Source organism: Haliaeetus albicilla, chromosome 2 (assembly GCF_947461875.1).
Source record: "Haliaeetus albicilla chromosome 2, bHalAlb1.1, whole genome shotgun sequence".
Lineage (NCBI taxonomy): Eukaryota > Metazoa > Chordata > Aves > Accipitriformes > Accipitridae > Haliaeetus > Haliaeetus albicilla.
Window position 1 is genome coordinate 24979687 of NC_091484.1, and position 24976 is coordinate 25004662.

At 41.8% G+C, this 24976-nt stretch overlaps 1 protein-coding gene and 1 long non-coding RNA gene across 5 annotated transcripts; one reads left to right on the forward strand and one right to left on the reverse strand.

The window, feature by feature from the left end:
* Window positions 1-210: 210 nt before the first annotated feature.
* LOC138690695 (uncharacterized) lies at window positions 211-1920 on the forward strand. The gene is made up of 2 exons (XR_011329452.1): window positions 211-1393; window positions 1435-1920. It is a non-coding gene; the product is annotated as an uncharacterized lncRNA (long non-coding RNA).
* CTNNB1 (catenin beta 1) lies at window positions 1674-24952 on the reverse strand. 4 transcript variants are annotated; one of them, XM_069810945.1, is made up of 17 exons: window positions 24681-24934; window positions 16216-16283; window positions 10176-10233; window positions 9459-9686; window positions 9067-9320; window positions 8739-8977; window positions 8452-8653; window positions 7976-8120; window positions 7426-7529; window positions 7000-7338; window positions 6587-6745; window positions 5505-5624; window positions 5202-5352; window positions 4989-5110; window positions 3710-3770; window positions 2733-2953; window positions 1674-2448 (listed from the first exon to the last, which is right to left on the reverse strand). In XM_069810945.1, exons 3-16 carry the CDS (start codon window positions 10186-10188, stop codon window positions 2745-2747), a joined length of 2346 nt encoding a protein of 781 aa, XP_069667046.1. In that variant the 5' UTR covers window positions 10189-10233; window positions 16216-16283; window positions 24681-24934; the 3' UTR covers window positions 1674-2448; window positions 2733-2744. The 4 variants fall into 4 exon arrangements, with proteins under 4 accessions (XP_069667046.1, XP_069667056.1, XP_069667038.1 ...); XM_069810955.1 differs by lacking the exon at window positions 16216-16283 and having other exon boundaries at window positions 24810-24952; XM_069810937.1 differs by lacking the exon at window positions 16216-16283 and having other exon boundaries at window positions 24681-24940.
* Window positions 24953-24976: the final 24 nt, after the last annotated feature.

Genomic DNA, 24976 nt, shown 5'->3' on the forward strand with positions numbered 1-24976 from the left:
TCTTTTTGGACCAGGTGAATGCCTTGGCTGTTTATCTTAAGGGGTCACCTCATGCCTATGACTGGCACTAAACAAGACCTTTTTATCAAGACACTATTCATCACCTCTCGTAACCAGAACCAACACCTGTGATCAGAGAGGCTGTGTGTATATGTGGCATGTAGAGATGATAGATTTTACCAGGTTTTTACCCAGTAGCATGGGCTTTTGTTGTGAGACTGCGTGCCCCTCTGTTGCCTAGCACTGTAGAGCTTAAACTGCACTGGTGAAGCATCCTTCTCAGCTGCCAAGGCTCATGGCTGGAGCTCCTCTTTGAAAATAGGTGAGACAACAAGCCTAGAAGTTTGTCATTTGTCCCCAGTAAAAGTCGATACTCTAGGAAGGGTGCTCTAGAGCTAGCAGATACCACAGTGTGTAAAGAATTAAATTATTCTTCTCCCCATGTGCCCTGAGCAAGCATAGCATGGCTAAGTCTGGTACTTCAATCATTTCTTCCATAATGTTTGTCTTTCAAAGCAGCCACTGCAAGTTCCTGCCGCACCTGCCAAACACACACAGGCGCCTGCCTTACTGAGAATTGCAGCTACAAGACTGCTCTTGGACAGCCCAGTCCTCCAGGGTAGGTGGAGGCAAGCAGCCACCCCTAGGTAAAAAAACTGATTTCACCATGTATGTTTTACAGGAATTGTTTTCTTACATTACTTTAAATATCATTATCTATTTTTCATAAGCTTAACAGCTGGAATTAGAGCTGGAGTTACTAGAAATGGGGAATAGCTAAGTAGGGGCTATTACATGGTAGTATTTTATAGTATTGGTCTTCTAGCATGAGCATGGTGAGAAGAACAAGGCTGAATTACTGGATGAGACTTGCCCCTCTGCTGCTGCAGTGCCTTTGCTCTGCAAGCAAAAGGGGAGGCAGTCTATTCTGTAGTTTTGTTCAGCTCTCATCATCTTGGGATCCTAACTTGAGCTGTGATCCTTTGCAGCCAAGACCCCCTCTGATCTGCTGGCAAACTGCTGCACTGAAGAAGTGGTGCCTGGGAGCATTTGCACTCAGTAGAGGCTGCTGACAGCTGCACCATGCAGATGTGCACAGTCTATGAATTAGCCAGCAGTTTAAGAACCCCTTTCCCTGCTTCCACCCACACAGGTGCTGCCTCCAGAGAAGTCAGTCACACACAGCTCCTGTCTCTCTACCTCACACAGTACCTAAAGACTGAGGACACCTGAAACTGGGTTTCAGCTACTGAACCAGCTCACAGTTTGAGCAAAGGCTCTTCATCTGACCCTAGTGACAGCACACATCTGAAGTGAGCTGAAGCAATATGCCATTATTACTTTTTAAAGCCCAGAAGTGAGCACATGGCTGGCAGGCCAGGCACAAAGGGTAGTAACCTCACCTCTGGCTAGACCTGCCCCATGCTGAGGAAGGGGTCAAAGCAAAGCAGCAGGGCAAGGGAAAGAATGCCCCCTCAGAGGATCCCATTCAGAACAGTTTGTCATTGGAGCTGAGGCTCTCTGAAGGGTAATTGCTCCTTACCAAGGATGAAAGGGCAACAGTTCTGGCTTCCTCCTCTGATGTACTGAAGGTGGTGTGCAAGTCCAGAACAAGTTTCAGAGAACTTTAACAGACAAATACACTTTCTGATCTGAAATAATTTGACACAGAGTGAATTAAAAGTTTACTTTAATTTTGAACCATTTTATAACTGCATTTTTCTCATGAAGCATCTGTATCACAGCAGGCTACAATAACTTTGGGATAAAAGGCAACTGGTAAACTGTCCAATACAAGGTTCCAAATAAACAGTTCTTACTGGCCCCTACCCAGACATATCCCAGATAAAGTTTTTGATCAAAAACATGAAATAGATCCACCTGCTTATTTTAAGCATATTAAAAAGGAAACTAATTGGACCATTTCTATTTGTCTAGTTTTTTTATACAAAAAGGCTACACAATGTTACACTTTATTCAGAATACAGTTAGAGCGATTATGAATTAGTGTTCTACACCTTTACTCAATCCTTAAAAATTAGAAACTGCTGTAGCATATTCACTATAACTTAATACTACGAGAGACTTTAAAAAAAACTAACAACAATTACTGCAAAAAGAAAGGCTACTTCCAAAGCAAGCAAGGTCAGTACCATTACAGAGATTTAAAAAAAATAATAAATTTTTAACAAGCAAGGCTAGGGTTTGATAAATTCCATCTTGCAATTCATTCTTGTGCATTCTTCGTTTCTTGAATCACTCCCAAAATCCATTTGTATTATTACTCCTCGACCAAAAAGGACCAGAACAAAAAGTTTACTTCAATTGTTCCCATAGGAAACTCAGCTTGGTTAGTGTGTCAGGCACTTTCTGAGATACTAGCCCACCCCTCGAGCCCTCTCAGCAACTCTACAGGCCAATCAATGCAAGTTCATTCAGATGATACAGCTGCAAAGAGGAAAAAAAAAACAGGTGTCAGTGCTCCCAAGTAAAGGCCTGTTTTAACACATCAAGACTGCATGAAGCCAGTGCACAAGACATTATTACAGTTAATTACTTCCACACTTCATGGCAGAAGTCAGTTTGGAGTGTACTGATCATGTGTTTCCAGAGTGCTTATTCATTATTGTGGCACCCAATTGAGCCAATCCCTCCCTGCCAACCAAGTCCTCAGTCCAGTCATCTGTTTTTTCTCTTGTTTTGTTTTTAAATTCAAGGTTGGAGCTTCTTACCTAAAGGATGATTTACAGGTCAGTATCGAACCAGGCCAACTGATTACTGTCACCTGGAGGCAGCCCATCCATAAGGTCCTGGGCATGGCCAAGATCTGGCAGACCATCAACTGGGTAGTCAGCACCAGGGTGGTGGCCACCCATTTCATGTTCCATCATAGGGTCCATACCCAAGGCATCCTGACCGTATCCGCCAGAGTGGAAAGAACGGTAGCTAGGATCTAAGAAAGTTAAAGGTGGCAGAGGGAAAAAAAGCATAATGTTAACAGATGTTAGATGCATCAGAAGCTGCAAGTATCAGTGTGTGAGAAGATCGTTGTAGCCATCTAATTTTTTTCTAGTTCAGCCAAGTTCAAAACAATCTGTGGCCTGCCCTTAATGGCTATTCCATTGTTCGAAACAGCCTTCCAGTATGATTCTGCAGACAAAGCACACTGCAGGCAGAAGCACGAGCAGATTCCAGCCAAGCCATTAGTCTGCACAATCAACAGTACTAAAATTCAACAATACTGCAGCAAAACCAGGCTCCAAGACTGTGGACTGGCTTCTGAAAGACTAGTCAAAAATAGCTTAGAATCCTTAGGGATAGGCTTGCATTCAAGTCTATAGACACTTACAGACTAACACATTCAATACCAGCTTTTTTGTTTTAAAGAAAAACTGCACTATTGGAATTGTCAAGTCCATTTGTAAAGAATGTAGAAGATTTCTGGAAACAACAGCTCAGCGGGACATTCTCCCACAAGACCCAGACAAGAGACACCAGTTTTGCATGTTCATACAGCTCCCACTTCAGCACTGCCAGTGGTGTTGCAGAAACTGGTTATTTGAACTGGCAGTTCCCCATCTGCCTGTCAGTTTGCAATACCTTGCTGAAGAGTTAATTCACTCTTCACTCATTTGCGGTTCTCCTTTAAAAATCTATGACTTGACTTCATCCAACTTAGGTTTAGTCAAGGGGAACAGAAGAGACATACCATCTGGGCGGTATCCAAGAGGTTCTCCCTGGGCACCAATATCAAGTCCAAGATCTGCTGTCTAGATGTACACAAAAAGTTACAAAACAGTTTTAATGTCAGGTTTTGGGGCCAGCGCTAGTAATTCTGAGTTTAAAAAGTTCTGAAGCTTGCCCCAGATCCCTTTTTAGCAACTCTTCTGCAGTGAGCACTGCAGCATGTTACTTTCGTGAACATGGAACACCTTTTTTATCTAAGCATCTGCATCCAATATACAACAGCCAGATTTAGGCATAGGAATCCACAGATCACTGGAAAGAGGGTTCTGTTTGGGAATGAAAGAGATGGGGCAGGTCTAGGAACACTCACCCTCAGGTACACCTGCCCCAACTCCTGCAAGTCAGCTGTTCAGAGGTTCCTGAGCCAGCAATAGAGCTTTTAAGGGTTCTGAAAGGACCTCCCCCAGTTTGCACAATTACAGAATTAATTGCCTGTCCGTAGTGCAACTACGTAACTCCAATCTCAGAGAGACTCCATTTTAGCTTTTTTTTTTTTTTCACATTACTGTGGTAGATACAGGTTTTAGGAAAACAGAAAAGCAAGCACTGAAATAGTACAAATCAAGGGCTACTGTTCCTTTATTTAGTAAAAACATACATGCCAAGACAAGCTGGGCTCCTGAATCTTAAGAATCTGGGGGAAGACAGAGACTTCATGAAACCTTCCCTCTACCCCATGCACACAGTTTGTTTTCAGTCTCAATGCACTGTGTAGCCCTTTAAGCACAAAAAAAAAGGCAATGTGTGATAATCGGCCTGTAAACATATTCAAGCCTGAAAGCTCAGTTCTAAGGAGAACACAAGTTGCATTCCCACCCCAAGATTACTAGCCCTACACCATTTGCTTGATGGAAGCCTTACAAGATGTGTTTTATGTTTACGATTCCCTCCTATCACTCATGCCTCAGTTTTTGCATTCAGAGTTCATTAGGTTCTGACAAGCAACACAGAAGCATACAAGGTTCTTCTATAGAGCTTTGCATACTAAAACATAATGAGAATTACAAACTTTAGCAGCAGTCGAGAATGGACTCTTCCTATCTGCAAGGGAAGAAGCAGTTCTAAGGCTGCTTGCCACAGGTTCACTGAACCTCAATACGTAGCAAGAGTAAAGAAGGTACAGCCATATGCAAAGCTGGGCCTGTATCACTGATGGCATCTACACTTTACTACTGGAAGGAGGCAGGACCTGAACATAAAGTCTCCCCAAGGAACCATTAATACAAAGAGACACGACTCACCTCGTTCCAAGCCATTGGCTCAGTCCGGAACAGAGAGCTTGTCAATTCAACTGAAAGTCGCTTCTTATAGTCTTGTGGTTTGTCCTCAGACATTCTGAACAGCACTGCAGCTGCATATGTTGCTTTTGAAAGCAAGAGTGATTTTAGTAGAGGTCAAGTCTTCTAGCAACTTTTCTAACACAAATATGCAACCTATCTTTCAAGTTCACTTACCAACACCCTCATTCCTAGAATGAAGCAGTTCTGTTAAAGGGGCAGTTGCACCTTCAGCTTCAATTGCTTCAGCTGCTTCCTTGTCTTGAGCCAGTTCACAAAGTACACCAGCAGCTACTCTCTGGATATTCTCAATGGGAGAGTACAACAACTGCAACCAAAACACAAGGGGTTCTTTAGCTCTTCTACTTGAAACAAGCTCCTCAGCACAATCTGACTTAGTAGTCCTACCAAGGAAGCATAAGAGCCATTTTACCAGTTTTCCTAGTATGTGCTATGGCATTGTCTTGAGCTCTTGCTTACCTGCACAAATAGCGGAATTGTATTTAGACCCCTGATTACGATTCGATTATGAACATCACGTGCAAGAATATGCAGGGCTCCAGTGCAGCCCTCGACAATTTCTTCCATACGCACACCCTCCTAGTTAAGAAAAGAAAAGGCGTTTTTTGAAATTGAGATATTGCATGCTATCTTCTAAAATGACTGACAAAAAGCTGATCAGCCTGTCAACAACCCAACCAAACTTGTCCCCTGCACGTAACCCCTTCCCCCAACAGGGCTCATATCCACTATCTACTGCTGTCCTTCAAACTTAACATCCAATCCTGCTAGGAGTTGGCCCAGTTTATCCAACTAAATTCAGCAAGTGAAGCATCTCAGTGGAACTCCTCCCAGTGGTCTCATTTTAATTTCAGTTCATTATGAACTTCATGTCTGACAACACTGTCTCTTTTCCCCCCAAGCTGGATTAGCTTGGCAGTTTACTGCATTTGAAACTGGTTATCAGTAACAAAGAGGCCCCCTCCTGCCTCTGCAAGTATTAACTACACTCCTGTACTAGTAGGTACTGCTTCCATTTACCCATGCTAAGGCAACTTTCCCTTTGTTAATGTGTTTAATGGGGGCAGAGGGGGGAAATCAAGACTGATCTTGCCACACTGACCTGGTACCCAAACAGGTAACAAGTATAGAGCCTGTACAACTTTTACAACTCTAAGCACCCTTGAAAATACATAATAAGGTGTGATAGCACTCTTAAACCCATACTTCTGAGAAGGATGAGGCAGTTCTGGTTTCCTTGCCAGAGAGGCTACTTGCCTTGCCAGAGTAGGCAAAACCAGTATTTCTGTGATCTATAGCATCCAGAATTAAATGCTCAAGAGGTTCTTAGTAAACCAAGAACCTAGGTTTTGGTATTCTTGTTTAAGAAAAACTTCAGGTCTGCCCAGACAGAATTATCAGCACACCAAGAGAGTAACATGAATTAGAGCAAGTGATAAGACAACAGCTATTTAGACAAATACATGGCTGAGGCCCACTGACAAATTAAGAGTTTTGGAGACAAGTTTTACACATAACTTCAGTTAGCGGTGGCCACTTACCACAAACTGCTGTTGTGTCCCACCCATAGAAGTACGTCGCTGGGTATCTTGATGTGCTCTAACCAGCAACTGAACTAGCCTTGGAATAGCACCTTGCTCGCGCAGTGGAGCATGGTTTGCAGGACAGAGTGCCAGATTGCGGATCAAACCGACAGTAGCCTACAATTAAGAAAGGGGGTGGGGAATAAAAGAGCATGACTGGTGTGCTTGCTGTTAAGAGATTCCTTTTTTTCATCAGTTGATCCCAAATGCTTAAACCTCTAGGAGACAACACTAAGTTGCTCAATTGGAGCAACTTTCCCATCAGACAAATTACACTCCCCAACACCTTGGAAACAAAGTATTTTTCACAGTTAAAGTTACATTAAAAAAAGCAGGCGTTTCTATGCTGAAAACTGCTAACCATTATTTACCTTGATCAAAGGCCAGTGTGATGGTGGGTGCAACAGTTTAACCACCACTGGGAGTCCATAATGGAGACGTACTGCATTTTGAGCCATCTCAGCTTCTTGATGTCTGCTGGTGAGGTGACGGAGCGCACAAATAGCAGGTTCTGTGATGTCTTCCCTGTCTCCAGCCCGGAGAACTGTGCGCACAAGAGCCTCAATGCCACCAACCTGGCACACCATCATCTTGTTCTTGTAATTGTTGCAGGTAAGATTAGAAAGAATGCCAGCAGCACAAGTCACAACATTAATATCATCTGATCCTAAAAGCTGAACAAGAGTTCCTAGAAGGCCTTCCATACCCTCCTGCAAAAAAGAGGGAAGAAAAATTTAGTCTCTCTCCTCTTCCACTATGTTGGCTTTTGATCCCGATCCCTTAGAAGAGCCATTTACCTGCTTTGTTGCAGCATCCGACAGATTCCTCAGAGTCCAGAGACAGTTCTGGACAAGACGCTGGCTTGGATCTGTGAGGTGGAGTCCCAAAGCTTGCATCCCACCTGAAAATGGTACAAATTTGACACCATTACTCAGATGCTCATCTTGTGAACAGTCAGGTCCTTCTCTTCCTTGAAGTCTGACTGCATATCTCACAAGCTTCTAGATCCTTCTTGGCATTAGTAACGTAATATGGCTAGGCCCTAACTCTTCATCACACAGAAGAAAAACCCTGATATTCTCTTTGTGACACTGGGTCTTGTTAAACGTATGCGTATTCTAAGGGGACCATTCTGACAATGCTCAGCCACCCAGCTAACAACATCACAGACTTACTTAGTATACAGAAGTATAAAAGGCAGTCTGTTTTAAAGGCCTCCAAAACTAGTTATGGACTGAAGGACCAATGCAAGTTCAATTTTTGATGCTAGCAGTTTCTATTCTTGTGTGGAACGTACATTGAAGTACTGTATAGCTTTTTAAGTTACTGTGGGTACAAGGTACTTACCAGCCTCAACAATAGCAGGTTTGTTGCTGGAGCAGACTGACAACACCTTCAGCACCCTACTTGTGGTCCACAATAGTTTCTCGTAAGTATAGGTCCTCATTATGTTTACTAGAGCCTGGGGTCCACCACTTGCCAGAATAATCAGCTGAAAGACAGCAAAAACAATATTTATCTGTCACTTCCTGTGCATGTCAGTAGATAGTAATTGTTGCTGGCTTACACCCACCATAGGTTACAGATGTCTAAAAAACCTGTTCACATCTGCTGGTGTGGTCCGTAAGTTTTGCAGTCTCACTATAGCACGACTGCATTTCCGCAAAATAATTCCTGCATCTCTCACCTCTTGCAAGGTCAAGACTGACTGGCAAAAGCCCAACATGGCTGAAGATTCAGAATAAGGAGGTCAGTACACAGGAACTGTTAGGCCATTCATAGCAAGCTTGCTTGTTAAGTGCTTCAATAGCAGAGGCACTTACCTTACTTTCTTGATTGCCATATGCTAAGATCTGAAGGCAGTCCGTTGTGATGGCCAAGAATTTGACATTTGTCTTGTTAAGCAAGGCAACCATTTTCTGCAGCCCACCAGCTAGACGGACTGCCATTTTGGCTCCTTCCTGATGTAACAGGAGATTGTGAAGAGTTGTAATAGCATAGAATAGCACAGAGTCCACTGGAGACCTACAGAAGGAAAAAAACCTTGTGAGTACCTGCACCTACCAGTACCAACTAAAAAACACAAGTACCATCTTAGTAGTCCACATACCCAAGCATTTTAACCAAAGCAGGGATGCCTCCTGATTTGAAGATTGCCAACAAGCCTTCACGGTGATGCGAGAGGTTGTGTAGTGTACCTGCAGTACAACGGGCTGTTTCCACATCATTTGTATTTTGCATCGTACGTACAATAGCAGACACCATTTGAGGAGATCTCATAATAGCATGGCGAGACGCTTCCTTTTTGGATAACTGATGAACCATAACTGCAGCCTTGTTCACCACCACCTACAGAAATATTTGAAGAAAGCTTTTAGTTTTAAGGTCATTGAAGCAGCCCCACAAGCAAGCTATGCTGAGGCAAAGAAAATGCTTACCTGGTCCTCATCATTCAACAGTTTGGTCAGTTCTGGGATTGCACGAGTTGCAAGTTCTGCATCATCTTGGTAATTTATCAAATTAACAACAGCATGTTTTAACATCTGGGATGGCTCAGCCAGGCGTTGCACATTAGTTGGATGAGCAGCATCAAATTGTGTGGATGGGATTTGCATTCCTTCATCCAGTGTTTCAGGGAACATAGCTGCACGCACTCTCTGAGCTCTAGTCATTGCATACTGGCCATCAATATCTGAAAAACAAGGCAAGTCATTACCTCAAAACTAGGAATAAAAAGCTCATCTTCTAGATAGGTAATAATTTGGTATTTACATTTCTGTATTGTTAAGCTGCGTGTCTAAGCAAACCAGTGTAATAGAAAAGGCCTTACCAGCAACTTGCTCCTGGGTAAAGGACTGTGAGAATCCCTGCTCCCACTCGTACAGCACTTGTGTCGTGTCCACATCTTCCTCTTCAGGATTTCCCTTGCCACTCAAGGAGGGAGCAGTTGTTGTGGCACCGGAATGGATACCAGAGTCCAGATATGACTGTTGCTGCCAGTGACTGACTGCTGCTTTTCTGTCTGGCTCCATTGCCATATCCAACTCCATCAAGTCAGCTGTAAGAAATCATTGTTGAACAATTAAGTTTAGTTCAATTACTCCAGCATGTATTAATCCTTCAAGAGATCACACAGGTTTTAAACAAAAATAAACTGTTATAAATAACTACCTCAACCCAGCAGAGGTAGCACTGCAAGCGAGACAGCATTTTTAAACTGAGGCTTTATGTCAAACCAGTGCAGACATCTATAAGCCCAACTAACAGGCAGAGCAATCACTGCTATTGTTAGTCTACTGCTTAAAGGTTCCCTTTTCCATATACCATGATGATGTACTTGACTGTACTTAAGGGACCCAAAATGCTTACAATGACAAACTTGTCTGCAGGTTTGAGTTCCAGTGTAAGGTATTAATTACTGTAGTAGTGCAGACATTATTCCACCCAGGTGACTTTAGAAAGTTAAAAAAGTGAAGCAAGTAGCCAGTTTAACTGCTCTTTATTTAAAACTGCTAGATTCTAACAGAAATTGTAATGCATCATATACCTTGGGTTGCCATGTTCCTTGTGCTCCCAGAACTCCTTCCTGCTACCTTTCAGAGACCCTAAAAAAAGAGCAAGGTGAGAACTTATTAAACACTAATCAGAGCTAGTAAGACAGGATTTCATATTAGAACACTAGAATTGCAAACTAAGACTTCACACATCTTGCCATTTCATTACTACAGTAAGTATATTCAAATGCTAATTAGCAAACCCCCATGGACAGAGATCCAAAAGATATGTCACCCAGACTTTTCCTGGCAAACTACATGTAAGATATATTCTCCTCTTAAAGCTGGAAGAGAAAAAGAATTGAAGACTGATCATGATAGAGCCATTTTTTACTTCTCTATCCTTGCATAAGAAGTCCAGACATTAAGTTCCACAGCTTGGACATGCCGCAAAGACATGGGCTACATGTCAGACTTCCTCCTTTCCCTCAAAAACAACTACTCTTAAGATACTAGCAAAACCACTTGATACAGGGCTACAACATGGATTTTCACAGGGAAAGCTGAAATGACCATTTAAGGCAAGCTGCTATTATTCAGTGGTACAAAGACTACCTAAAGAGTTATAATTCAACCTCCTCCTTTATGCCTTTCCTGTACCACAAGAAGAAAGGTTTCTTCCTATGCAAAAATACTCTTCCTTGAAGTTAAACTGAAAATTGAACATGCCTTATAAACAAATGCTCTCCTTTAGTTGCACACATGAAGTCACCAAACTCGCTTTTTTTTTTTGCACAGCCAGCCAAGATAATTGGGGGCAGGAGGCTGAAATATTATCAAATGCCCTATCAAAGTCTTCAGTATGCACCTCCATTTGATATCACCAAGCAGTACGAAGTATTTGTACCATAAATCTGTAGCTGTCTCTTCACTAACCCAGAAAGAGAAATTCAAGGCTACAGCTTCACAACGGGTCACTCAAAGCTGTCATACTTTTATTTCATTTGCTCCCCTTCCCCCCACAGTCCAACACTGTTTCCAGCACAGACACAGAGCTGGTGACAGCCTGTTCTGGGAGCTAGCCAAGCAGAAACATTTGTAGTGGTAACTAGTGCAGCGAGCAAAACCATCTCTTCCAGCAATCAGCTTTCAATGTGCAGTTAGGTGTTAGAGCTATGCTGATCAAAACATTCCTAGACAATGAAGTAAAGGCAAGCCACTAATCTCTTTAGAGGACAGGTTTGCAGTACTGTGTCAGGAGAACAAAGTCCATTTGACGATGTATTTGTGTAAAGACAGATTTCCCAGTTTAAGAGTTTCCTCCAGGAGTACTTTTTAGAAAATCATAATTAAACAGAAGACAGGCCTGCAGTTTTAAAAGTCTCACTGAATAAGTTAGGCAATTCTGAGGCAAGCTTATATTTCACTGTCTCTGAGCCAGCTGCAGGATACTCCAGCAGCTCCTGAGGAATCTCGTTACTTTGCTGTACAAATGCCAGTGCTGTTTGTCCTGACTCTGCACTCCCACAACTTTTGGCAGCAACCCTTCCCTGGCTCTTTCAAAATGGACAGTAGATCTGCATCTGCAGCAGATAAGCAGCATTGAGCTGATTTAAGATGTAACACAACATACTGTAAGTAACCTGCACTATGCAGTTGGAAACACTTAGGTTCCTAAACCGGTCCCTACTCCACAGCCTAGAAGAAACTAGCCAACTCAGAGCCTACTCCTCACAATCTGCATGGAGGATGCACTGACAATACAACCATTTTTTCCCAGTTCCTTAAACACTGGATTCTTCCAATATGCTGTTAGGAGTTTGGGAGTAGCAGTGGTAAGGGGAAGGAAAATCTTAAGTCATGCTGTCAGTTCACCATTAATACAAAAATTCTCCTGAGTCTCTAAGTTGGAAGAAGCGCCTGAACAAAAGCTTGATAGCTCCCCGCAGGTCTTATGCATTACTTTGTCAACCCCAGTAACACCTTCCAAACAGAAAGAAGTGGGATAGCACTAAAAGTAAAAAGCCTATCTTTGTTCCCTGTAGTCCTCGCTGTAAGTCAGACGCGACATTTCCAACAGAAAACTGGGCAAGATCTAGCTGCTATATGCAATTCACAATATGCTTAGCATAAAAGATGATCTATTTTTATTCTAACTGTTCCTGTTTCCTCCTATCAGCAGGCTGCTAATAAAAATGATCACCAAACTAGTTTTGAAGTTAACATACTGGTAGATGAACCAGTCAAGAGCACTGACTATGTCTTGAGATATTTACTACCACCTCAGATTAAAATATGCTTGGGAACAACATTTATAATTTCCTTCCACTGTTGAATTCTGCACAAATGAAGGAAGATGCCTTACAGCAACTGCATTCTGAAATGGTTGTTTCAATTTCAGCAGCCTGAAGATATCAGGAGAGTAGCTGTACCATTAGGTACAATCCAACAGACCAGACTAGCCACTGAACTGCAACACTATTCCAAAATAAAGCTGAAGAACATCTACAAAATAGCAATGAAGAATGCTGATTTAAGTGTTCAGAAGTGCATTATCAATCAGATATTCGGTCTTTGAAATGCTGACCTTAGATCAGCCTGCTAGCTGCAGCTTAGTTTCTAACATCCTAATCTGCATTTCATACACCTGTAACCACCCAACAATTCCAGGTAGCATTTTTTTTACTTAGATGGGAAATTGGTTTTAATCCTTAGAGTTCAAAATAACCACAGACCAAAGGTAGCCAGGGAAAAAGGGTACATGCTGTTTGGTTTTAACGTTTCTATAACTGAATGTTCTCCCACATTTTCCTTCCCATTCTCTTCCCATTTTACAAGGGGGTAAACCAAGTCCAAACAAGCTGCTGACTTTGTCTTCCTGTGTGTCACTGACAAGGTTAACCACTAAACTTACAAAAGTAGCAAATCCAGACTAGGTACAAATATCCACGTTCATCTTCCTGACAGAAACTGGATCAATACATGCAGGGTGGGGGTGAGGTGGTGGGAGAGTAGAAACAAAATTTAAAAAAGCACTCCTGCAAAGATAACTAAGGTTGTAGTCTTCAACCATGAAGCATATACCAGCTCCTTTAAATCGAGCTATTCAAATTGATCGGAGGACACATGACTAGTGACATTACATTGTCAAGGTCAGTAATACAGATCTTAACCATCAAGAAGAGACAGAAGGACTCGGTATACTTTACAAACTTCAGCATAACAGCAAGCTCCTGTAAACCTCGCTATTTCTAAAGACTACCTGGTACTCAGAAGTCAAGTCTGAATTTTGAAAAATGTCATGTTATACAGAAGTTCATACAGAGGTACTGCCAGGATTTACAGGCTGTTAACTTCTTAAAAACCACCTCCTCCCCCATGACACTACCCACTTGTTTAGCAAGCATCAGCTTTGGGTTTAAATGGAGGTTGGGGTTTGTTTTTTTTTTAACATATCTGAAGAGCAATGCAAGACATTGCACTAGACTGTATTGTGTACCATCAGTCCCAACTTCACATTTGAATTCTAAAAAAACTGAGAAAGAGTTCTGCAAGCTTAGCAGGCTTATGAGCTAATAGTTTCAAGTTACTACAGAAGACTATTCAAATTTCTTGGTTTTCACAGGAATGAAAGAGTATTTTGATGATGAATAAAACTTGGGTATTAACTTTGGATTTTGGAGAAGAGTTAGGCACATGCCAAAGTAGTAAACAAGCCCACACCATTTCTCAAATCTGAACGGTAATTCTGAACAGCTTTGGTAAAACCTAGATAGTTTTCTTTCTAAAGCTGTTAAACTCCATTAGGACAGAGCACAGTGAACTGTTTACTTCTACTCTGTCTTACAGAGGACAAGAACTATGAGAATAGCCTATCTAGGGGAGGGAGTATCAGCCTGACATTTACCTGCCTGGTATATCAAGACTACAGTACATTTGCACCTCTGCTACAGTTTATCCAACATAAACCTATTTTCACTGTCAGCTAAACCAGTTTGTTAGCCTACAGAACAGCTCATATTTGCAGCTTGTATTAAATAAAAATGTGTCCGTCTTCTTTCAAGGTTACTGCTTTAATCTTAATAGAATCTCTTCACTAAGATTGACTCAGATTATACCTGACTGATCTGATAAGCAGACTCCTTCCCTTTGTAAAGCAAGTCAAACTTAAAAGTTTGCAAGTCTTCCAGAAATCTTTTGCTTGAGAGCACCATGTTACTAAACCTTGTATGAGAAATCAAGACTGATACATGCAATCACCACAATCTATTTACAGGGAACACATCTACTAACCATGTTCTCATACATCTCTACGTCTCATCTAGGACAGGCCAAGCAACTGCATCTGTACATTAGCCATCAGTGCTGAGTGATGCATTTTCTTACATTGAACAAGCATATCTTAATCTTCCTGTGACAGTTACAGCAGTTAAAAACATGTATCATCTACACAGAAGTGAGAAGTACCTGCACTGGAAAATAGTTTTTCTCCAAGTGCTCCGAAGTTATTGCAACCATTATCAAGGTGTTACTGGAAGCATTTGTTGGGCCTAATTTTATAACTGATCTTGTTTCAGGCAGCTGCCTGCCAGTGATGTCGCCTGTGTATGTGCTTTACAAAAATTCAGTAGCCAAAATATACAGGCAACATTGGTTGTACAACTAGTAACACCAGATGACTACAGCACTCCTTCCTATGACCCAAGAACAGAAATCTAAGAACTTAATGTAGCAGAAGCTTCCTAATAACCTTAGTTTTCAAGTGGAGGATGTGGGAAATACATTCAATTAATGATTTTTAAATAAAATATCCTTTGATCTTATTCTGGAAGTTGTTGCTGTTTTCTAGAAAAGGAAGCAGGGCAGGGGGAAATTATTTAAGACAATACTGACAGTAGAAACATCAGAGAAGCTTTCACGGCACAAGTGGCTGACTTGTGTCCTTAAGCAATTTTTGGTCTAACCTACCCCAAAGCTATAAGCACTCTTGCAACAGGCAAACCTAATTCTTATAAAGACATGATCCAACTGAGATAGTCACTTTAATATTCATTAGGAATAGCACTAAACCGATTAACAGGAAGCCTAAAAGAAGTTATTTTTCTTCCTTCAAACAGGGAGGCCTATAATCAGTTTATACCTGCCTACTAACTTAAAAAAAAAAAGCCAAAGTCTTTGTCTAGCTGCAGAAAACATGGCAGCTACAATTTGAGAGGGAGTGATGGAGGGAGAAGTTACAGGTGACCTGTAAAACCCAATTTACAGATTGCCTATCCACAGATGATGGACAAGGATGGTACTTGTGGAAAGTAATGATTCAGGGTATTTGCATTCAGTTTCTAACTTAGACAATTCGAGTTTTGGATTAAGCAGCAAGGTAACCTGGGAAGTTAAAAGGAATGTCATTTGCCTTGTAGGTCTCAATTTAGGAAACTCATTTTCTATCTTCAAAGGTTAAACAAATTCAAGAATTTTTACCACCAGAGATCTGTTGTAAACTTCTAATTACTCCTTATCCAAATGGGGATAGAGACCTCTCTCCCATATCCTCCCAGATATTCTAAACTAAACTTAACTTCAAGGATTTTTATCTGGCTTCTATCAAGCTCTGGGGTAAAGTATGCACTGTAGGTAATTTTGGCAGCCCTTCATGTATCACGTAAGATTGGTAAGAAGTCCTGAAAGTACAGTTTGTGTTGTATATTTTAAGGGATTTCAGAAGCTTGCTGTAGGAATGACAGTTGGGTTTTACAATTTTTCTACACAATGAACAGAAGATACTTTATTTCAAAGTAGGAACAGATAGAATGCTTCAGTTTCACTCTGAAGATATGCATTTAAAAAAATTTAATTCTTGTGCAACAGTACCACACAGGATTAAATACAACAGTTTTCCTTAAATACATTCCATATCCACAAAACAAGTACTGAACAGCATTCCCATATTCTGTCTAAAGTAGCGGCATTTGCAGTCCTCAGTCACCTTGTCCACTCTGAAAGGAACAGCTGTATGCAGTGAGTGCAGATTATTTTGAAGTTAAAGTTGTATGCAAGCATTAGAGGGCCTTGATTATTGTGAAATTAGTCGCTCACCAGTACTGACTTCTGGATTAAGAAATTCAATTTTTCAAATCCTTCCTCACACCAGCAGTTTTAAGGACCTGGATGGACAAGAACTACTATGAAACTCATTGAAAAATGGCTCTCAAATAATGGTTCAGGGCTATAAATTATCACATTAAACAAAGCAATGGACAACTTGGATATTTTTGGAGACAGTAAAGTTCAGGTTTACCTTATTATCTCTACCATGAATCAGAATATAAAACTTCACATTTTTCTTATTAATGTCAGGCTTCCTTCTGCTTTCAGCAGGCTGATATTTAATACAGGGTAAAAATATCTTGTCATGCGCCATTTGAAGATATCCTAAGTAAATGGAAGTAATTTATACAATATGTAACATCAAAAGGAAACAAGTCAAACCATAGAGCCAACTCTAAAAGGAAAAAAAAAAAACAACCACCAACCCACCATGGGTTCTTACAGCTCTAAAACATTTCTATCTTCTTTTGGGTTAGATGATAGAAACACTCATCTGTAGCCTTCACTACCACCTCAGAAGAAATGCCATGGCAAGAGGTAGAGCAGCATTACTATATTTAAGTGTTATGCCAAGATGCAGCAACTTCAACTATTTCAGTAGTTCTGTTGAAAATTAAGAGCTACCAATAATCTTAACCTGCATGCCACAGCACATGCCCACAGTGAAATCCAGCTTACTGATTCTAGACTGCAACAGAACAAACTCAAACTTTAACTCATGACAAAACTGCTCTGGTCATTTCCTCAAGCGACATTTGCTTAACATCATCCCCTCCAACCACTAAGCAAGAATACTTAACACCAGTGATAAACTCAGTATCCTATGTAATCCATCCAACTTTAATTTATCCAAGCTAGTATACTTCAGGCAATGCATTCTACTACCTTTCTGCAGGCATCAGAAGATGCCTTGCAAACAGCAATACGTTCTGTTTTAGATTTAGCTAATCAGATCACAGCAAGTTTGACTCTGAACCCAGAACATACAACAGTTTAATGTTGTTCTTTAAAAATAATAAGACCTGAAAGTCTAAGATCTGTTTCTCCTATCAAACATTAGGAAATTAAGAAACCTGAATACTATCTGCTTTACTGATCTCAAAGGTTAACAGGTTGCAGCTTCCAAGCTTTAAATATCCTTAATATATCCTGAAAGAGGCAACAAGCTAGCTCAGATAATCCACAGAATTGAAGTGGAAGAAGGGTATTTGACAGCGCACACACAGATATGCCAATGCTCACTACAAGTGACCTCTGCTTTCAGCCACTGGTTTTCTGCTGCTTCATTTCCACATCATTTCTTTTTTCCTTCAGGCATCCCAGTTTGCTATTACATCAATTGTTCTGGCTTTCCAGCCTTTGTCTTCTGCCTTAGAAATTATCTAAGAACTCCCTCCCATAACATAAAGGTAGAAGAGCTTCTCTACACTAGCTTTTGTAAGTTGTTTTTTTTCTTTAATAAGAGTTCATTTGATGCCACATCACAAAACAAAGTGTTAATGCCTGTCTATTTTCAGTCATCTCAGCAATCTAAGACCAATTAAGAGCACAGAGTAGAGTTTCTATTCACATGCTTATTACCTAAAGCAAACAGCATGCAAATATTTCTGTTCTTGCTAGACTTCTCTAAGTTGATTACAACTACTTAATGGAACTGAAGTGCAGGCATCTGGTAGTCTTGACTAGCCTTAAACATTGGGTTAGCTGTATTAAAAGGATTTATTCCTCAAAAAATGTCTAGTGAAGGGAAAGACTCCAGTTATAAGGTCAGAAAACTTGAGGTTCATCTTTGAATCCATGCAGCCTTAAGCACACACGCAGAGGGGAGGAAAACAGGCCACAAGAACTTTACAACACAGCTCTAAGGCTCCATTCTACCACAATTCACTTCCATTTAGGACTGGAGCACTACAGAGTGTTCTGATACTACAGGACACTCACCTGGCCCCTTCTTCCCAAAAGGGACAGCAGGCTAGTAATGAATCACACTTCCAAGCCAGCTTGCCAAATGATCAAGTGTGACAACTCATTAAATTTCAAGTGCAGTTGAGACTAACATAAGGGTAGTAAGATCCACATTTTGTTTTGCTCATCCTAAGTACAGAATGGCACCCAGAACATAGGTAGTTTTAATTGTTCACCAAAGAGCAACTTTAGCCACTAACCAAAAGTTCAAGTAACAAAATGTATCAGAAATGGACTTGGTGAGTGTTCACTGCCAGATGGGATCTCTTTCAGCTGCTGGCATCGAGTGTCACTGAAACATGGCACTTTGAGCAACTAACACAGCATTTAGGCACTAACAGCTTGTGCAATTAGTCAGGGTCTTCACAAGTACTAAGGTTTTAAGTACCCTTTTAAAAACAACCCGTTAGAAGTTTCAATAAAGCAACAGTTAACATTGGTCTGAGAGCCATGGTCAGCCAACAAATACTTGAGGTAACTAATTATAAAATGATGAGAACCTGTGGGAGAATTCAGAACACTCACATCAGGTGAGTTACTAAAAAAGTAATAAAGTTCACCTGGGCACTGATCTGCACAATCATTCTAAGAGATGAACTTTCAAATTTTAGAACCTTCCGGGAAGCCTCCCCAAAAATGAAGCTGACAATATCATATAAAGGTTCTCTAATACCTTTGATGCACACTACTTTACTCTTTAGGACATTTTAGAGCAACTTTGGTGGATATTACATATTAATAGGACACCTAGAGAGGTCAGAAGGTACTTGGTAGCAGTTAGCCTACCACTGTAATTTCTTACAACTATCAGTGGTGCCCTACAGAATTTTGTTTAATGCTAGTCAGAGCCTAAGGCTGCCAGTGTCACATGGCTGGGCATACCATGCAGTGTGAAGACCACACCTTTTCACATAGTCCCATACTCTTTGCTACTTAAAACCATACTTATACTCTAGCAGCTGAAACCTTACAACACTGGATCTTGTCAATTCAGAGAAGTTAGTGTTTGGATTCACAGCACAATTATTCTGCCCTTTACCTTAAGAAACATTCAGGAGTTGCAAGAGGTCTGTCAACACAATCCTTTATATTCAAAATTATGGGCAAGTATACCAGCAGCTTCTAATGAGATCTGCAAACAAAACAAAGTTACCTTCTCAAAGAGAGCTACTTTCTGCACCAGCTATTCATTTGTCCTCTACAGAAAACTCTGGTTGTTTCCCAGAGCTATAAGCAGCAGCTGTGCTCAAGCTGACAGAGAAATTACCAGGTCATGTTTGAAAGTAATGGTTCAAGAGAGCTTTTCACTAGCAAGTATACCGCAACACTAGCAAAATCTATCACTTTATTTGTAGACAAGATTGGCTCCAAGTACCTACATATCCTTCTTCACTGTCCAAGCGAGGAGCTGATGAAAATCTTAAATTTTAAGACAATACGCAAGGAACTGCTTCAACTACTAATCAGGTGTTCCACATCCAGCTTGAGAAGCAATAATCTTCTCCACATAATGTACCTATCAATCCTTTAACAGCAATTTGCAGCTCAGTATTAAAAGGACTGGTATGACAGTTTCAAGTTTATGAACTTGCATTAAGTTCATAACAAGATTATCAACCCAATTACTCTTATGTCATAATTGTTTTGACCAACTAAGCACCACCAACTCATGCAAGTAACCTCAAAACAGTTACTAAGTCAATTCTGTTCAGCAATGGATTTACTTTGAGATCTTTTGGTCACCAGCAAGCATTTCCAATTAGGGTTTCATGCAGCATTATGAGTATCTTCATGGCTGAGCAAAACATTAAGAACAGTTTTATTATCACAGCTTAGAGTTACCACCTCTTATCTGTGGGACACAGTTAGGTATCTATATTATGCATACTCCTGCCTTTCTCAGTTAGGCATGAGCAAGCGTTCGCAGCTAAGGCATAGTTTGCCAGCAGCACCCACCTAATAAACTAGCACTGATTTGCAGCTTTTGGTCCATGTGCCCCTACTTTCAGTAAGATATCCATAGTAGAGATGGCAGTAGCCAGGGTAAAGTATGATTCTTTAGTCTTACCTAGCCACATACAAAAAAAGCTGCCATCATGACCATTTAGAGAACTTAAAATACTACATTACACTTCATTTAACACTAATAAAGTTCAGCAACAAACCACTGTCAGCACTCAAGCTTCCTGCCCACTTAGCTTTGAGTGTCAAAAAGGTACTTAATGGTTCTGCAGTCATTTATCATGATTGCCTACATCACAAGAAGGTTGACAGCCACTGCATTACAGAAGTATCTTTCCATCCTGTCTGTGTAGAACTTAAAACGTTCATTTCCACTCTAATACAACAATTTAGCAATCTCCCTTCCAAACCGATAAGTATCTAACCATAATCTAGTTTCTTCTTAAGCTGCAGCCATGTAGCCAGCCCTGAACATGGATGTTAAACATGAATCTCCATGGTTTAAGAAACCAGGATGATTAGTCATAATTGCACTGACACTCACAAAATACTTACGAATCTGAAAGTAGCTGCCTTTGCTTGTCTGTCAGAATAACTATGTATTTAGAGTAAGACATACTTACACTCCAAAAAGTACTGTTTAAGCAACAAACATGCTAATGAAGTCTAACATTTTAAGATGTTTCTTCAACTCACTTTTAATTAAGGCAACCTGACAAGGCAACAGCATTTATCAGCATCTTTAGGATGTTAAGATTTCTGGCCACTGGAGGGCACCTGAATTGTTGCCAGGACAATACAGAATTACTTGCTACAGTTGGTGCAGAGCTGGCAAACTTCTCCAATTTATAAAAGTCTATTTAGCACAGTAAGCCAGCCTAGAAATGCTAGTTCCAGCAAATATACTTACAGTGCACACCGTGCATTTGCCAACTCTACTAAGATCCAGCTAGCTCATACTGCCTTTTTAAAAGCAGCAACCTAGAACACTAAATTAACTCTTTCAACCTTTAAGGGAGTTAATTATTAAACAAGGCTCCAGAGTCGATTTAGTATTAAGTAATACAGTAAGTACTTTACTTCTGCAATACTAATCCAGTCAGCATACATTGTTTCCTAAAGCAACTTGGAACATCAACAAAAAGTTCTTCTGTAATGGAAGCTGTAAAACAACATCTGCACCCATACTTCCCAATACAGCAAAAGCATAGGACACATTTGCTTTCACATCAAATCAGAGTGAACAGATTCAGGAGGGCAGGTTGAGTTACAGGTATACATTTCACCTGCTCACCTCATCAATTTGGTGTTCCATACAGACAAAAACACCAGAATAAGACTTCCATTAGTTACCTCTTACACTTGAAGTTACCTTTCAGTGCAAAAAACTTTTCTGGCTCCTTTCTTCTCTGAGAGGCAACACAGGCCACACAACACTAGCATATTAAGACATTACCCTCTTGGGCTAAAGCCTGATCACAGACTACAGCAAGTTTTACCTTGGAATCAAGTGCCAGAAATGGATATTAAAAGTTAACCACTGTCAGGCTACTTTACGTTGGCAACTCTAACTAATGCAGTTGGTGCATAACATCAAAGCACCCCCAAAACAAGTCTTCCAATGCCCAACTAAAAAGTCAGCAATACTGCCCTGCCCATCTGACCAGGACAATAATTTTATCTAAAGTGACAAGAAAAGTCACATGCAATACTTACTGCCAAGTAGTTTGCAGAATTTTGCAGAGTTAATGCAGTGCTGTTTCTAAGTTACCACACAGTCACCCAGAAAGGCAGGGGGCTCAGAGCTTGCAAATGCATGCTGTGAGGACCCAAAGACAAGTCCCAACTGCCTGCACAGTTTCTCAGAGTTTTATCAGGCTTCATGAAGTACGATGTTCAAGATAAGCAAGGCCAGTCCTGATTTTCCTGCCATGGTATGCAGCCTGCCAGAGTCCCAGAACAAGTTTTGCTGCAAGCAACTGCATGATCACTACAAGCCCTGCATTACCAGCTTTAGCTATGAATTAACATGAGTGATTTTGACTACTGCTGTATTTGCACAGTAGTCTGCCTACTAGACAATATTTTGCAGAAACATTCTTATCCAGGAGTTTCAGACTGCACATTCAGATTTCAGTTTATAAGACTGAAGCTTGCTACTTCCCTTTCCACCCTGCAAAATACTGCAAAATTAGTTAAGAAGGCCACTCGTACTAACTTGTCTTTACATCTGAATTAACTTTCTGAGGTATCATGTTCTGAAGAGTTAAACTCAAGTTTCTGGTGATGAAAAACCAACATTCATTTCACAAAGAAACCATACGTCTGAAGGGCAACCAGGCTTCGTGACCAAGATATGATAAGCCAGTTACTGACACACCACATAGTCAAAGCAAAACACTAGTTCATGGTAGTCTATATATCAAGCAAGCAGCCCAGCCTATTTATTGCTTAGGCAAGAAAAAGGAAGCTTGGTTTACTAAGGCTGTAACAACATTTGAAGAACTTTCTCAATCAAGCTTTACTTGGTATTAAATCCTTGCTTTTAGAAGCTATTGTGCATTGCATTGTCCTTTCCATCAGCATGTTTTTACTTATTTCTCCCCCAGACTCTTTGAAATGATCAGCCACGCAGACCAACATGAACATTCCCACACCAATCAGTTTATACCTAAACAGAAAATATGCGAACTAACAGCCAAGCAAATATGACATTTCTTTAGAACAACCCCAGAACAGCAAGACACTCAACATGATTTTATACCAAATGGCTGAATTTAGAGACCCTTAAAGCCTGATCTTAACACCTAAGTAGCCTAATTTTCAACAGTACCAGACATTAGGCAATCAACCCAGTAGCCACATACCTGCAGCTGTCAGCACCTTTTTATTCAAAGTACAAGATTAACATTAGGTTCCTGGACTGTCAGTCACTTGAAATTCACATAATAACTTTGCCCAATAAACATCAGTAAGTTTTGCCCTTTGTGCTGTTTTAAAGCCTTGAAGTAGTACCTTTTTGTCATTCAGAAGCAAAATCATAATTGGTAAATTGCTCTCTGGTGTGTCCAAACTTACTATCAAGAAAACCCCAATACTCTTTCAGGTAGTTTTCTCGTCTTTGCCTTTACTATAGTCTCAGCACATAAAGATCCTGTTTTACTAAAACCCCTCCTTGATTTCCGTCCATCGACCTCAGCATACCAGCCCAGCCTCTTTCCATTCACCACTTGCATACTTTGGGGGATGGGAGGACCACAGATGTCTGGAATATACAGAATGTCAGAACAATGGCTGCTCCATGAGAAAGAGATCAAGAAGTAGCTGATTACAAAGATCAACACTGCTGTTCCTAAAGCCACAAGTTTCCCGTAGTACCTTCACAGCCTGTCCTATCTTCCCAGAAGGGATAAATGTCCAGTAGACATTTTCAGGAAGAGATTCAAAAAGAAGCAGCCCGACATCCTACATCAAGTTTTAGCTAGGGAAGAATCTAAGGTTTTTCTACATTTAAGAAACCTCACTGTTCCAGGAGCAGCTAATCATGCACAAAAGAGAGGTGAACTAAGCTTTTCGGGGGGGGGGGACGGGGGGGGACGGACCAAGACAAAACCATACCACATATGGAGCTCCCTGTTCCACGGGAAATCAGAAACAAGTGCCCTATATCCTACTGGGAGTAACAGAAAGTTCCTTCGCACACCTCAAAAGTGCGTTAGTTTGGGAGGCTGGAGCCGCCGTCGCCCCCCCAGTCGGCCACAGAAAGCAGCAGGCACTTCCCCTTGCAGCATGCGAGCCCCCACACTGGCCAAGTCCCAAGTCATTCGCTACAAGACTCTGGTAACGTGGGTGTTAAAAACTTAATTTGATTGCTCCCAGCTCCGGGGAGCTTCATTTAGGTGACACCCAGAAAAAGCATAACCTCTCCAGCAAATATACATGCAACTAAGACCGAAAACCCACAAGGCAACAGATTAGTTATCTCCCGCTGACTGCGGTGACCGTGATTAGTTAATTATATTCGGTACAAATAAACCCGTCCCCCGCTCTCTTCCCCCTCCTATCACCAACGGTGGTCTGCAGCCCACCGGCGACTCAGTACCTCCTCCCGCCCTTTAAAAAAAAAAAAAAGGCACCGAAGTACTCCGGCCTCGGACGCAAACGCAGCCGGGAGCAGAGACCCAGGGGGACCCGGGCGGCGGAGACTCGCCTTCTCCTGCAGACCCGAGCAACCAGCCACTGGCCCCAGGACGAGCTTCCCAAGAGACACCTCGGGAGCTGCAGCTGCCGCCTCCTGCAACCACGCAGCTGTCCGGACCTCCCAAAACAAGAGCCCTCTCCTCCTTTCCTGCTCCCACACCACCCCCCCCCCCGGTCCTTCCCGCCTCGGCGCCGGGCACACCCTGGACCCCCCAACGGCCGCGGGACACAGCGCCCGCCCGCCCCAGGGCAGCGGCAGCCGCTGAGGGAAGGGGGGACCCGGCCCGGGCTCACCCCGAGTTCCCGCCGGATAAAGTGGCACTAACGTTGCAGGGAAGCGAGAGCGCAGGGTCTCCCCGGGCTCCGGCTGCTGCTGCCCGGGCGATTCCGGTCCGGTCCGTCTTTCCTTCCTTGTCCCCCCCCCCCGCCTCCTCCTCGCTCGGCTCTTTGCTTACGGCGGTGCCCCCGCCGCTCTCCTCCCGGGTGGCGACCGTACGAGGTGGCGGTGTTAGTCCCCTTGCCCCGAGCGCCGCTGCTGCTCCCACCTCCGAACCGAGCGAGAGGCTTAAAATGGCGTCGCTCACAAGGAGGTTCTTATAGTGAGCGTCGGATCCGTCTGTAT